General features: G+C 37.8%; 2 protein-coding genes across 2 annotated transcripts; both read right to left on the reverse strand.

Annotated features, from left to right (window-relative positions):
- Positions 1 to 903: 903 nt before the first annotated feature.
- Positions 904 to 1959, reverse strand: LOC126591940 (uncharacterized). The gene is made up of 2 exons (XM_050257658.1): positions 1145 to 1959; positions 904 to 990 (listed from the first exon to the last, which is right to left on the reverse strand). The coding sequence occupies exons 1-2, from the start codon at positions 1957 to 1959 to the stop codon at positions 972 to 974; spliced, it is 834 nt and encodes a 277-aa protein (XP_050113615.1). The 3' UTR covers positions 904 to 971.
- A 1722-nt stretch (positions 1960 to 3681) lies between these two features.
- On the reverse strand, positions 3682 to 5591 carry LOC126591939 (UDP-glycosyltransferase 73C1-like). The gene has a single exon (XM_050257655.1). It carries the CDS (start codon positions 5552 to 5554, stop codon positions 4007 to 4009), a length of 1548 nt encoding a protein of 515 aa, XP_050113612.1. The 5' UTR covers positions 5555 to 5591; the 3' UTR covers positions 3682 to 4006.
- Positions 5592 to 15175: the final 9584 nt, after the last annotated feature.

The raw sequence follows: 15175 nt of genomic DNA on the forward strand, positions 1-15175 counted from the left end.
TATAACATGTCTTGATATAACCAGTTTGCTAGTTTGTAAATTATAACAAACTACGCCTTTGTAACCATTTGAATAACCTAGAAAAGGACATTGAGAAGATCTGAGCTGTAACTTATTGTCATTAAATGGTCTAAGATACGGATAGACAGCAGTGCCAAACACTTTAAAATGAGACAATTTTGGTACTCTGCCAAACACACACTGATATGGAGATTGCATTTCAAGAACTCTGCATGGCATTCTATTAATCAACATAGTAGAATGTGCACAAGCATGATACCAAAACTTAGGTTCCAAATTTGCTTCAGCCATTAATGTTAATGCAGTTTCCACCACGTGTCTATGCTTCCTTTCAGCAAGACCATTCTGCTGAGGAGTATAAGGACATGAAACCATGTGTTTGATGCCTTTATACCCCAAGAAATCACTAAACAGTTTGCTCATATACTCCCCACCTCCGTCAGATTGTAAACATTTTATAGTTATCCCAAATTGATTTAACACAAAGGCATAAAACTTGGCAAAAATATGGAAAGCTTCTGATTTATTCACCATGGGAAAAATCCACATGAATCTTGAATATTCATCTACAAAATTCATATAGTATCTATACCCTTCTATAGACTTTGTTGGAGATGGACCCCATACATCAGTGTGGACTTTATCAAAAAGACTACTAGCTCTAGTTTGTCTTATTGGAAATGGTTGCCTACACATTTTGCCTTGTATACAAGAAGAACACATGGAAATACAATCATTAGACTTTGTACTAACTGATATTTTTGAATCTGTCAACATTGCATTTAAGATCTCTTGAGATAGATGTCCAAGTCTCTGGTGCCAAACTGACTGTTGAACTGTCTTCCCCAAAAAAGCAGCACAATTACTTAACTGCGCAGTAAATGATCCTGAAAAAGTGCTCACTGGAATCTTGAATAACTCCCCATCATCACTCTTTCCTTGGTATAGAATCACCCTTGTGGCCTTATCCTGTATAAAGAAGGTAAGATCATCACATATAAACCAACAAGCATTGTCTCTACATAATTTCTTAACTGAGAGCAAATTGACAGTAATCATTGGAACATGCAACACATTATGCAATTTTAATGAATGATTCGATGATATAGGAATAATAGAGGACCCCATATGCTTTACAGCCAAACTTTCACCATTTCCCACAACAATCTTTTCATTTCCAGTGTAAGGTGTAGCTTGATTCATTGCATTCATATTGGCAGTCATGTGATGTGTGGCCCTTGTGTCCACAATCCAAGTATCAGCTGCTGAGAAATCATGAGTTGTTGATGATGCAGATGCATTTTGCTGACCAATATGTCCTTGTGCAGTCATTGCAGTTAATGAAGATGATGGGGGAGCACCCTGATAGGAGAAATTGTTTCTGTGATAACACTCCAATGCAATGTGACCTCGTTTTCCACATATCTGACAGACTATAAAACCACCAGGAGTTTGTGTATTAATGTTGTCAGCTCTGTAGTAGCAATTTGGAGCAGTATGCCCCCTTCTTGAACAAATCTGACATTCTGGAGAAACCGAGGATTTGTAATTTGTATTCCCATTCCAATAGTTAGTTCTTGTATTCCAAAAATTGCCATTCTGAGATTGCTTCCCATTTCCAGAGTAAGTGCTACTTCCATTGCCATCATATGAATTCCCATTCCTGTTACCATAACTTCCAGAGTAAGACTTTGAATTATTATTCCCATTATTGAACCTTCTGGAGTAGTTGTTTTGCCCATTATTCCTCTGTTGAAAAGATCTGTTTGCCGTACCAACATAGCCAGAGCCTCCTGTAACATTAGATTGACTCCCATGATAAAAATCCCTATTAGAGTTAGAACTTTCACCATGTTCATATCCTCCTTGGAATCTCTGTGAATTAGACCTTTCACCTTGCACCACCATTGCATCCATAGAAGAACTCAGCGAGTGCATTCGTGTCTCAATACTTGCTTAAGCTCCAAGTAATTGCGCCCGGAAATCTTTTAAAGACATAGATGTTTCCCTAGCAAGAATAACAGTCTTGATCATCTCAAACTCCACAGGCAATCCAGATAATACAGCAATCATATAATCATTGTCTGTAATTTTCTCTCCAGCTGAAATCAGTTGATCTTTTATACCCTTCAGTTTCAGCATAAACTTCTCAACAGATTCCCCACCTTTCTGGGAAGAATAAAACTCAGTTTTCAATTGGTTAATCCGTACCACAGATATGGATGCAAACCTGTCGTGTAAACAGGTCCAAGCTTCATGTGACGTTTTGCATCCAATGACATATTCCATCGCATCATCCGATAGCCTAGCAATTAATAAACTGAGCAACGCCAAATCTTTCTTGACCCAATTCTTGTATGCTACTGTAATTTCATTTGTGACACCTGCCTCAGTATCAATCACAAACCTTGGTGGACATGGCGATTCACCAGTAAAATGATCAAACAAATCATAACCCCTTAATACTGACTGAAATTGGTAGCTCCATTTGACAAAGTTGTCATCTTGAAGTTTCACAGTCAACATCCCTAACAACCCTTCAATTTTCACAGAATCAGACATGATTGACTAATCAAGAAACACCCCAAAAAGATTCAAGAGCAACCAAGAATTCAACACTACAACAGAAAAGAAGAAATCAACAATGCTTATCAATACTGCACCTCGGCTTTGGCCTTATAAAATGCAGCAAAATCCAGAAAACTTTACGAAGATCAACCCAAAACAATTTGTATACAAGAAAGATTGGCTTCGACCTTTGTAATCTTTCAACTTCTAATACTTTTCATCCTCATTCAACAAACATGGCATCGGCCTTGAATATCATCAATTTTCAACTAAAATTCTTACTGAGACAATTTAACAAACAGTTCATCGACATAATTTCTGAAATAGAAACTGAAAACCTGAGGTCGCCCAGAAAATTGCACCATTGAAGAACACCGAGCACAAATCACCAATCACCAAACAAGCAGATAGACACAGCGGAAGACACACCATAGATCGTTCCTCGGCGATGATACCATCATAACAGAACTGGAAAATAGAAAGGGAATGGGAAATATAAAGGAAGAAGCAGAGAGAAAATCAAAGGAAAAATGAATTGAGAAAGCTTGTATTTCTGAAGGAAAATGATACACTTGATTGATCGATTCTTACACCAGTACTTGGCTTATATAGCCTCTTTGTGCTAACTAACTCTAACAATCAGTACTAACAACCTGAATTAGTTACAACAATATTAACAGACTAAATGCCAAGTCATCATCCAAGTCATCAGTCTTTAATGTCTAATATTGCCATGTCATTAGTTGATTGCCAAGTCATCATCACCGTCAATAGTTTTTGGTGGAAAAAAAAAAAGACAATACCAAACTGATCCTAAAAACAACAATTTATTCCCCTACTCCTGAAGTCTAAAACAATGCATATTAAAAAATAACTACAACTGAGTGCATCATGAGCCCTAGATTCGGTAGCAACAAACTAAAAACTGTGAAAATCCGACATGAGTCCCAGCCGTCCTAAGTTTGGCTGGGTTGGTACGTAGGTTTTCACTCTTTAGTATAGTTTATGCCCACATGATACCACTTCTTTAGCCGCCATTGATACTGCATTCCAACTTCTTCGACCATGATTACAGATCAATACACTATACCATTTGAGTGCAGAAAATTAAGATATATTCCATTAACCAACATGCTAAATCCACAACACTCGGTACACTTGCACATATAACAATCCATAATCCTAATATGGTGCAACATGTGGTCTAATATCCATATTCCTAGGTAACTTCTCCGTTTCCTTAATTATAATAGTTTTGAACTCTTCCGGCCTCTCCCCTTAATAATAATAATTTTTTTTTTTTTAAAAGGGCCCAACATGCGTATTGAAGTATAATACTAATATCTTAAGCTTCCATCATGCGTATAACCCTAATATCCTAATACAGTACACATAATCCTAAAATCTCTCTTCTTAATTAGTTTGTCTCACTGCCATTATTTCCTTGTTGCATGATATCTTGGATTAGCAGTGTAATGTTTAGGTGAGAAGATCCCCCTTCTTCTACTGCTCTCCTTGCCATCTCTCCCAACTCTCTGGCTCTCTCTCTTCTCGCTTCGCTTTCTTCTCCATCCATCAACTTCTCTACGGCCACCTTCACATTTTCCTTTTTCACCAACACCCCAATCTTCTCCTCCTCTCCCCACTTCATTGGATTTTCAATCCCAACTCTCACTGCAATTTTCAGAATCTGTTCAACAAGTTTCTCATTGAGAAACTGATCTCCGAAAAGTGGCCATGTGATCAAAGGCAGGCCGGCGCATATCCCTTCCAATGCTGAATTCCATCCACAGTGTGTTAAGAACCCTCCAATGGCAGGGTGTGACAATATCAGTGTTTGCGGAGCCCAACCCCAAATCAACAGGCTCCTGTCTTTGGTCCTCTCCTCAAATCCGCTTTCTGTAATCCATGTCTTCAATTCCTCTGTTTGGCTACAGCCCCTTACAACCCAAAAGAACGGCTTATTCGATGCCTCTAACCCCAATCCAAGCTCCATCAGTTGTTCAGACACAAGGTTACACAAACTTCCGAGACAAACATAAACTACAGAGCCTGATTCACGACAATCAAGCCAATCCGAGCAGTGATGTGCATCAATTGCAGCCTTGTTACCTCTTTGTGCCTTATCCAAGTCATCTTTGTTGCACAGCGAAACTGGGCCAATGCACCAGACTTTATCCTTTCTTGCCTTCTTGTATGCTTTAACATATGCTGGTTCTAATTCCTCGAAACTATTCACGATCATCCCGTATGACGCCATCTCAGCTGCTACCATCCTATCATTATAATCTTTCACGTTTTGTGTCACTGCCCCAGCTGGAAGCTGAGCTTTGGTGATCACAATTCGATCTGGCATCTCAGGCAGAACAATGTACTTCGAGTCAGAAGTTACATTTTCAAGTATATTGGATACCCTCAAATTATGAATAACCAAGAAAGCCAAGCAACATGTTCCGCCGAAAGATAGCCTTGGAATGTGAAACTTGCTAGCAATGTCGATTGTCCATGGAAGACACATGTCAGAGATTATGCAATTTGGCTTGGGGGTCATCTCTTCAAACACTTCCTCCACTTGCGGTTGAAGCAGGGCAGTGGCAGCAAAGAAAGTGACTGCCAAGCCGTGTGAAGGTAGCTTGTCAAAGTTCTCGCAGCCTTCTGGCAATCCAGCTTCTTCAGATGGGAATTTCAGTTGAATTAACCGGATAAGAAGCCCGGAATCGATGGCGCGACTAATAACTGTTTGATAACGGGCTGCGTTGCGAGGGGTAGTGAGTATGGTGATAACGATGCCTTGCTGAGCCAAAAGTCTAGCAATGTCGATCATCGGGATCATGTGGCCTTGAGCCATGAAAGGAAACAAAACAAAGTGAATCTGCTGGTTTTCTTTATGAGAATCCATGGAAATTGAACAAATAACAATGCTAGGAATTAAGGCGAGGTCGATGAGTAGTAATATATACAACATTACTGAGGTTTATCCGATCAGATTTTAATGGCTGAGGCTGAGACTTGATTAAAGTTTAGTGGACAACGATAGATTCTTTAGCTTTCACTGTCCTCCCATCCCTTTCTCTGCAACTTATTTGGCATTTCTGGAGTTACGTGCTAGTTGAAATTGATCCCTAAATTATTTTTTCTTTTTACAAATTAATCCCTTGAAGTATTTAAAACCAATTAATTAACCTCTTGTTGTTAGATTACAGAATCAATTCCGTCAAATTCAACAGCAAATTAGTCATTTCATTATTAATTGTTATTTGTCAGCTATAACCACCAATAAAATTTTGACATATGGACACAAAATAATTCAAAAATATATATCACAATGAGAAAACTTAAAAAACCAAACATTTACATAACGGGCCATCTCACATTGTCATTACATATTATTTGTTTTTCACATATCATAATTACGTTGTTGATTATAGTTGACAAGTAAGAATTGATAAAGGAAAGACTAATTTTCCTTTAAATTTGACGAAATAGTGGGTGGAATCTACCGACAAAAGGGTCAATTGACTTATTTCAAATAGTTTAGAGAGTTAATTTACTAAAAAATAATTCAGGAGATCAATTTCAACTGGAATAATAGTTCAAGGGGTCAAATGATGGTTTAGCCACTAGAATGGGACACAGACACACTTACGTGAAATAGCTTCTTGGTGCAGTAGCCCTTAGATATAATCAGACGATTTGTATTTTAAGATGCTTAGCGGGTACCAAATAGAAAGAGGCCTCTCGTGCGTGTGTGAGTAATACCATAGTGGCCATTTTTATAGGGTATCATTAGGGATGGGCAACGGTTATGACGGGCGGGTAATCGCGGTTATTTACCCATAACCTTTTATGTTCATACCGGCATAACCGTTTACCCATTAGGTAATTACATAAACGGTTATACTTATACCCATAACCGTTTATAAACTATTAACCATACCCATAACCATTTACTCGTTTTTGAACCCGTTGGACCTTTTTTTTACCCATTTACCCATTTTTTCACCCGTCTACATGTTTTTTTTTTTTTTACAACTTGAAAATTACAAAAGAAAAATTTGTCATGATTTTCGTTTTCTGATAATTAAACACTGTTATAAGTACATTTTAGCATGCATTTCTCTATTTTAATCATTTAAGTCCTCATACAATTCTAATAATTGAAATAATAGTTTACGAACAATATTTTTCTACTACACCCAAGCAAGTCTTTAATTATAATCCATATGATTACAAAGTAAAGCTTCTAACAAACGCTGATACTCCTATAAGAACTTACAAGGCCCTGCTGATAAGCTCATATTTATATATATTTTACATAAAATTCACTTGTCTTTTCTTAGTTAGTTTCTTATATTTTTGATCTATTTACTATGTTTTTGTGTTTTGTGTGATTTATCAAGCAAAGAAAAGAAAAGTAGCACAAGTGAGATATTAAGTAACAAATTCGTCAAAACTGCCTGTGCAGATTAGCTGACTTTGGAAGTATGTTACGAACAGCTCAGGATGAATGAGAGAATGAACCTTATATTCTTGGAAAACTACAGATGTCTATTTTCTGGAGCAATTTACGGATTGTTAATATTATTTTTCTAGAAGAAGTTATGGGCATTGTAACACTAAAAGGTTCAGAAAAGGGCTAAGAATATTTGGCTAATAAAATGAGAAAGTAAAGGCACTTGTTTTGTGTTTTGCTTTGTCATCAACACTCAGTAGAAAATGGGGTTATGATTGCACTCATTTCGCTTTGGAGCAAGTGGAAATGCACAGCTAGAAAGAGAAGGCACGGCACATGCAAAGGGAGGAGACATCAAACAGCTCTCACACACATGCAAGGATGACATACACACACATGCACACTGCATGGACAGGTTGGAGGGCAGAAAATGTGTTTGTTTTGTGGTTGAAATGATGAAGAACATGTGTGTGCAAGTGTAACAGCTAGTACAATGTGGAAATGATGATTAAATGGCAGCACACACACATGGGAAAGCAAAGAATGCACATCACATGGAAACACACGGCACATGGGCAGAAAATGGGTGATTTGTGGCTGAAATGATGAAGAATATGTGTGTAAATGTAAAGGAGAAACATGGCAGAAAATGTGTTTGTTTTGTGGCTGAAATGATGGAGGTCATGTGTGTGCAAATGTAAAGGGAAACATGGACATCACACACCCATACAAACTGCACATGCAAGGAATTGAAGTGGTCCTCTCCTTAGCCTATAAATACATCCACCATTCCCCTTCCTAAGGACAATCTTGATCCATCAAAAGAGCTTCATTCACAAACACAAGTCCCTTGCCGTGAGCTCCATTCCATTTCATCCATACATTCAAACACATCTCCATACATTTCCATTTTCCATGCCGTGAGATCCATTCCATCCATCCATCCAAGAAGCTACATTCACAAACAATTTCATCCCTTTCCTTGCCGTGACCTCCATCCATTCATCTAGCCATACTACATCTCACCAATCCATACACTTTCATCTCTTAGCCGTGAGATCCATTCCATCCATATATCCATACACATCCTAGACACTTGCGCTGCAACAAGGTGGTGAAAACAAAGGTCCTTGGCGTTTCAAGCTTGGAACTTTGGAGCGTTTTAGGTGTATTTCGTTCTTGCTTTCAATGTCTACTTTGTTATTTTCTAATTTTGTTGCAATTATGAGTGGCTAAACCCCTATTTAGTTAGGGGGAAGTTTGAAGCCATGAACATGCTTGAGATATGAAATCATTTCTTCCAATTGTGACTTGATAAGTTGTGATTGCAATTCAATTATCTATTTTCTTCATAACTGATTCTTGTATGTTTATTAAGGATGCATACTTAGTTTTCATGCATGAATTAGATGCTAGAATATAAATGAGTTTCACCTAATCATTACAAGTTTATATTCATGAGTAGTGAAGGTTGCTTGTCACGATCGCGTTAATTGAATTCTTGGCAAACGTATCATGCATTCATAGTTACGATTGCCTCGTCAACACTTATGATTTTCACTAAACGTAATGATATCTAATTGTATCTTTATTATGCATTCATATAGGGGACTTTTAGATAATGATTTGGGTTGTCGCATGCATTCATCCAATTCAATGAGTAAAGGAAAATCTGAGGGTTAATTTGTGCATCACGGTTAATCTGGGGTGTTGAGCATCATAGTTTATTGAAAATCAATTGGAAATCAATTCATGTACAAGTGTGTCATGTGTGAAGAACGGACCTCTAGCTAATCCATCCATTTCTTAAATTCGCTTTACAATCTGTCTAATTTTATAAGTTATTTGTTTGTTTCGAATTCGTTAGAACCAAAATCCCCCTTTTACTTTGTTGCTTCAAAGTGTTAAATTTCTATTTCGTTAGTGTTTTCGAGTGCTTTGATTCAAACCAAAACACTAAATTCATCCAAAGTTGTGTTAGAGTCAAATCTGCCCAGTAAGTGTTTTTAGGCAATTTTGAGTGTATTTAAGTTGTTTTACGTCTTTAGAATCTGTTTTGAGTCCCTTGAGTCTATTCAAACGTTTTTAACTTTGTTTTTATGTTTTTGAGTAAGTTTAGAGGTTTTAGCAAGCCCTCATAATCCCCGGTTTAGAACGATCCCTACTTGCATTTATACTACAATTTGACAACAAGAGGGTTTAATTTGAGTGTTTAACTTTCATCGCATCAAATTTTGGCACCGTTGCAGGGGATTAGCAACTTTGCTAATCCCCCGTTGTTTATTTTTCATGCTTTTTGTTTTAGTTACTGACTTTGTTTCTATTTGTGTCTTTTAGTTTTACTTATGATATTTGATTTAGTTTTGTTTCCTTGATTTCAAGTACTAGAGAAGTAAGATATGGATTTTGCTACCATTCAAGCTCAATTGGCAAAACTTACTTCTCAATTGTCACAATATGCCGAAAGGACAACAATGCAAAATGTCCCTACAGATGGTGTGTCCTATGGGCAAGGATATCCAACTCATCAATGTTCTCAATTCGCTGCGAATGAAGTTGCTTGGGGTTATCAAGGCCATAGCCAATCAGGGGACAACATGTTTTCCAACGCTTACAATTCGGATTGGAGAGATTATTCAGATTACATGTGGGGAGAACCTCAACAATTCCAACAAGATGGGTATTGGCAGCAAAAAGAGGAATTCTATTCAAGACCTATGCAGCCACCACAACAATCTGCCTAATTCAATTCAGGTACGTCTTTAGATAATGATATGTTTAATAAGTTACTCACCTCTTTGAACCAGGAAGTAGAAAATGGAAACAAAGAGATGTAAAATCAAGCCAAGAAGACGGGAGAATTGGAGAAGCAAATTGGGCAGATTATGGAGTTCATGGCACAAATTCAAGAGCAAAGTGAACTCTCCAACTCAACTATTGAAAATTTGAAGAAAGATTTTGAAATCCATGATGCTATCACTTTGGGAAGTGCTATGGAGGTTGGAGGTGAACCGAAGACATCCAAACCAAGCCAAAACATGGATGAACAGTTACTGCTCGAAGAAGAGGAGAATAACAAGGCCACGGCAAGGGAAGAACCACCCTTGCCGCAGCCCCATATGCCATCTATGCCATCCACTACAACCAAGGTAAGCCTAAATTCAATTTGTCCTGACCCCGTTTCACCAAATGTCCTTATTCCTTGTAGGATCATGCAATCCAAGGAAGAAAAAGGTGAGAAAGGCATCTTCGAAACCTTTCCAAAGAATCAAGAGCAATAAGCGAATGGGGAATGTCTAGAATTCATCAAAGAAGATACACTTGAGACGAAAATTCCCAAAGAAGTTGGATTTTATGACACAGGACAAGTCATAACTCTTAAAACACCAAATCTGGCCAAGTCCCATATCTCTGCAACCTTCAAAGATCTGGTGTTCGTAATTGAGTTTGTGTTGGAGCAAGCAAGTAAGCCATCTTCTCCAACTTCGATTTTAGTATATACTAACTTGCTGATTTTGATGATTCAAGCACCTACACTAGAATTTAAACCATTGCCGGATCACGTCAAGTATCACCGTCCATTCAAAGATCAATTCCATGCTATGGGCCCTATCCAAGTTTAGAAGGAAGTTTCGTCCGGCTGGAAGACGTTAAAGCAAGCGCTTCTTGGGAGGCAACCCATGTATTCAAATAAGGAAGATTTTTGAATTGCTCCACAATCAGTTTTGCGTTTCTAAAAACATTCCCTTTTCTGCAGTTTTATTTTGCCATGATTGTCATTTTTATTTGTTGCTTGTTTAATTGTTTTTTGTGTGGGTTTATTTTTTTAAACACTGATAGATATGCAAGGTATTTTTACATTCATTTTCATGAAAAAAAAAGGAACATTAAGCAAAAAAAAACTACAAGAGGGAGCCTTCATAAAGGCTGCTTAGGAGAAGTCTCAATAGTCGGCGGAGCCCCAGAAGGAGGAAGCATCGGAGGTTGATCATTTGGAGCTTCATTACGCGGTACAGCCCTAGAAGACGAAGGCAAATGCTGTTGGAACAAATCCACAAACCTCCGATGATCAAGTAAAATCTAACCATCAGATTCCTGCATCTGGTCAATCTTCTTCTTCATGTTTGTAGCATAGTTATGTGCGAGCATGTGCAACTATTTATTCTCATGCTTAAGCCCTCTAATCTCCTGCTTGAGACTCATCACTTCAGCCGCCAATGATTCAACTTGACGAGTTCGGGCAAATAGGCGTTGGGCCATATTAGACACGGAACCTGCGCACTGCACACTGAGAGCCAGAGAATCCTTAACAGCCAACTCATCAGACCGTTTGGCAAGTAGTCTGTTATCTTTGGGAGTGACAAGGTTCCTGGCCATCACCGCAGCTGTCATATCATTCTTCATCACCGAATCCGCAACGGTAAGGGGACCAGTAGGGGATATGGAGGATGGGCGCCATATGTTGCCCGAAGAAGGCGGAACTGCCTCTTCACCAAAGTTCAAGTCAAAATGACAGTCGGAGGGGCCAGACATTTTAAGAGGTGTTAAAAAAAGAAGAGGTCGGACAAGTCAAGATCGTAGAAGTGCAAGAAGGGAGTTTTTACAGGCAGAAATTCAAGTGTGCTTTGAAAGTCCTGTGTTTGTTTTGTGGCTGAAATGATGGAGGTCATGTGTGTGCAAATGTAAAGGGAAACATGGACATCACACACCCATACAAACTGCACATGCAAGGAATTGAAGTGGTCATCTCTTTAGCCTATAAATACATCCACCATTCCCCTTCCTAAGGACAATCTTGATCCATCAAAAGAGCTTCATTCACAAACACAAGTCCCTTGCCGTGAGCTCCATTCCATTTCATCCATACATTCAAACACATCTCCATACATTTCCATTTTCCAAGCCGTGAGATCCATTCCATCCATCCATCCAAGAAGCTACATTCACAAACACTTTCATCCCTTTCCTTGCCGTGACCTCCATCCATTCATCTAGCCATACTACATCTCACCAATCCATACACTTTCATCTCTTAGCCGTGAGATCCATTCCATCCATATATCCATACAAATCCTAGACACGTGCGCTGCAACAAGGTGGTGAAAACAAAGGTCCTTGGCATTTCAAGCTTGGAACTTTAGAGCGTTTTAGGTGTATTTTGTTCTTGCTTTCAATGTCTACTTTGTTATTTTCTAATTTTGTTGCAATTATGAGTGGCTAAACCCCTATTTAGTTAAGGGGAAGTTTAAAGCCATGAACATGCTTGAGATATGAATTGATTTCTTCCAATTGTGACTTGATAAGTTGTGATTGCAATTCAATTATCTATTTTCTTCATAACTGATTCTTTTATGTTTATTAAGGATGCATACTTAGTTTTCATGCATGAATTAGATGCTAGAATATAAATGAGTTTCACCTAATCGTTACAAGTTTATATTCATGAGTAGTGAAGGTTGCTTGTCAGAATCGTGTTAATTGAATTCTTGGCAAATGTATCATGCATTCATAGTTACAATTGCCTCGTCAACACTTATGATTTTCACTAAATGTAATGATCTCTAATTGTATCTCTATTATGCATTCATATAGGGGACTTTTAGAGAATGATTTGGGTTGTCGCATGCATTCATCCAATTCAATGAGTAAAGGAAAATCTGAGGGTTAATTTGTGCATCACGGATAATCTGGGGTGTTGAGCATCATAGTTTATTGAAAATCAATTGGAAATCAATTCATGTACAAGTGTGTCATGTGTGAAGAACGGACCTCTAGCTAATCCATCCATTTCTTAAATTCGCTTTACAATCTGTCTAATTTTATAAGTTGTTTGTTTGTTTTGAATTCATCAGAACCAAAATCCCCCTTTTACTTTGTTGCTTCAAAGTGTTAAATTTCTATTTCATTAGTGTTTTTGAGTGTTTTGATTCAAACCAAAACACTAAATTCATCCAAAGTTGTGTTAGAGTCAAATCTGCCCAGTAAGTGTTTTTAGGCAATTTTGAGTGTATTTAAGTTGTTTTGCGTCTTTAGAATCTATTTTGAGTCCCTTGAGTCTATTCAAACGTTTTTAACTTTGTTTTTATGTTTTTGAGTAAGTTTAGAGGTTTTAGCAAGCCCTCCTAATCCCCGGTTTAGAACGATCCCTACTTGCATTTATACTACAATTTGACAACAAGAGGGTTTAATTTGAATGCTTAACTTTCATCGCATCACCTGCTTACTAATTTTGCATTGTAGAACATAGACGAGATTAGACATTAAGTATATGATCCTCAGATGAATAACAGTAAACTAACAAATCAAACGAACAAAGATGTTACTCCAGTTTGAATCACTAAGCCCTAACTTATACAATCCAATTGTTCCGATCAAGTCAATGGACAAACAAATATAAAAAAGGGTAAAAGATTGTTTACTACCCTCATGTTTTGTGGTTTTCAACATTTAGTACATCAAGTTTTTTTCGTCTCAGATTCATACTTAAAGTGTAAATTTTGGGACAGTCTTATACATCCGTTAGTCAAACTGTTAAATCTGCCGTTAATTGTGACGTGGCGCCCATGTGGACAATGACTGGGCGCCACGTGTCATCCACGTTTTTTTTTTCTTCCTTCTTCTTCCTTCTTCCTTCCTGCTTCTTCCTTCTCCTTCTTCCTTCCTGCTTCTTCCTTCCCCTTCTTCTCCTTCTTCCTTCTTCTTCCTCCGAATCTGGGGAAGTTTTTTTTTTTTTTCTTCTTTCTTCTTCCTTCTTCCTCCTTCTTCTTCATCCTCCGATTGCAACCTTTTTTTTTCTTCCTCCTTCTTCCTTCCCCTTCTTCTCCTTCTTCCTTCTTCTTCCTCAAAATTTTGGGAAGATGAAGGTTTTTTTTTTTTTTTGAGGAAGATGAAGAAGAAGGAAGAAGGAAGAAGGAGACAAAGGGGAAGGAAGAAGGAGAAGAAGAAGAAGGAGAAGAAGGAGGAAGGAAGGAGTAAGAAAAAAAAACCCTTCATCTTCCCCAGATTCAAAGGAAGAAGGGGAAGGAAGAATGAGGAAGAAGAAGGACAAAAAAAAAAAAAAAAAAAAAAAAAAAAAAACCTTCATCTTCCTCAGATTCGGAGGAAGAAGAAGAAGGGGAATGAAGAAGGAGGAAGAAAGAAAAAAAAAATTCCCCAGATTCAGAGGAAGAAGAAGGAAGAATGAGAAGAAGGGGAAGGAAGAATGAGAAGAAGGGGAAGGAAGAAGGAGGAAGGAAGAAGGAGAATGAGGAAGAAAAAAAAAGGTTGCAGAAGAAGGAAGAAGAAGGAAGAAGAAGAAAGAAGAAAAGAAAAAAGAAAAAAACGTGGATGACACGTGGCGCCCAGTTAGTGTCCACATGGGTGCCACATCACAGTTAACAGGAGACTTAACAGTTTGACTAACGGATGTATGAGACTGTTCCAAAATTTACACTTTAGGTATGAATATGAGACGAAAAAAACTTGATGTATTAAATGTTGAAAACCACAAAATATGAGGGTAGTAAACAGTCTTTTACCCTATAAAAAAACTAAACTTTCATTGCCTCACAACCTCTGTAGAAACCCACTAGAGTGAATTCTCTCAATTCTGAGTCTGAAGAGGAGAGATAGATAAGCGATGGAGATGAGAGAGAAAGGGCAGCGAGGAGGGAGAGATGAGCGGGGGACGAGATGTTTAAGACTCTGAGTCCGAAGAGATTGAAAATTTAGGGTTTAAATTTTTTTTTTAATTTTACATATATTAAATTAAATGGATAAATAGATACCCGTTATAACCGCGGGCAATAACCATAACCGCTAATTTAAATTTCACGGATAAACGGTTATACCCATAACTGTTTGTTCGTCTAAACAGTTACCCATAACCGTAATCGTGAACTTTAAATAGACAGATAACAGCGGTTACCCAAACTCATTGGTATTTTGTCCATCCTAAATATCACAAATAGCGTAGACAAATTAATGAGTAGGTAAACTCATTTTGATTGACTTTGTGAACAAAGAATTTGATCCAACAATTAGGCAAATGAGTAGACAAATGCCTCTCTCCATCTAAAGTAATAATCAATAGAAAGAAAGACTTGGTCAATTGCTATCATGTGTAAGATACGGATGGATCTTATAGATGTGTTG

This window comes from Malus sylvestris, chromosome 12, assembly GCF_916048215.2.
Source record: "Malus sylvestris chromosome 12, drMalSylv7.2, whole genome shotgun sequence".
NCBI lineage: Eukaryota > Viridiplantae > Streptophyta > Magnoliopsida > Rosales > Rosaceae > Malus > Malus sylvestris.